Below are 364 nucleotides of genomic sequence, written 5' to 3'. Positions count from 1 at the left end.
CCGCCCTCCCCCGCGTCTCCCCAACCCCGTCTCCCATCTCCTGACCCCCGTCTCTCTCGGATGCTCCTCTTTCTGGTCTTCATCTATCTGTCCTGACCGTCTTTTTTGGCACCCGCATCTCCCTCTCATCCTGTCTCTCAGGTCCCCCGTCTTTCTAAACCCATCTCTCCGCCACCCCCTCTCCGCCCCTAGGCTGTGTTCACGGACCTGGAGATTCTTGCCGCCCTCTTCGCGGCTGCTATTCATGACGTAGACCACCCTGGGGTCTCCAACCAGTTCCTCATCAACACTAGTGAGTGGCCCCGCGCGGGGGCGGGGCCTGCCGGGTTGGAGGCGGGGCCTGCGCTGCCCCACCCCTCGAGGC

The 364-nt window shown here is 64.3% G+C and overlaps 1 protein-coding gene across 1 annotated transcript in view; it reads left to right on the top strand.

The window, feature by feature from the left end:
• Nucleotides 1-364, top strand: part of PDE4A (phosphodiesterase 4A) — a 37,463-nt gene that overhangs the window by 32,306 nt on the left and 4,793 nt on the right. The window contains exon 12 of the mRNA XM_077767976.1: nucleotides 193-292. Coding sequence (XP_077624102.1) covers nucleotides 193-292 — 100 coding nt within the window. The remainder of the gene's footprint in view (nucleotides 1-192; nucleotides 293-364) is intronic.

This window comes from Crocuta crocuta, unplaced genomic scaffold (assembly GCF_008692635.1).
Source record: "Crocuta crocuta isolate KB4526 unplaced genomic scaffold, BGI_CrCroc_1.0 scaffold115, whole genome shotgun sequence".
Taxonomy (NCBI): Eukaryota; Metazoa; Chordata; class Mammalia; order Carnivora; family Hyaenidae; genus Crocuta; species Crocuta crocuta.
The sequence above is the reverse complement of the archived record's forward strand: the minus strand, read 5'-3'. Positions and strand labels throughout refer to the sequence as shown.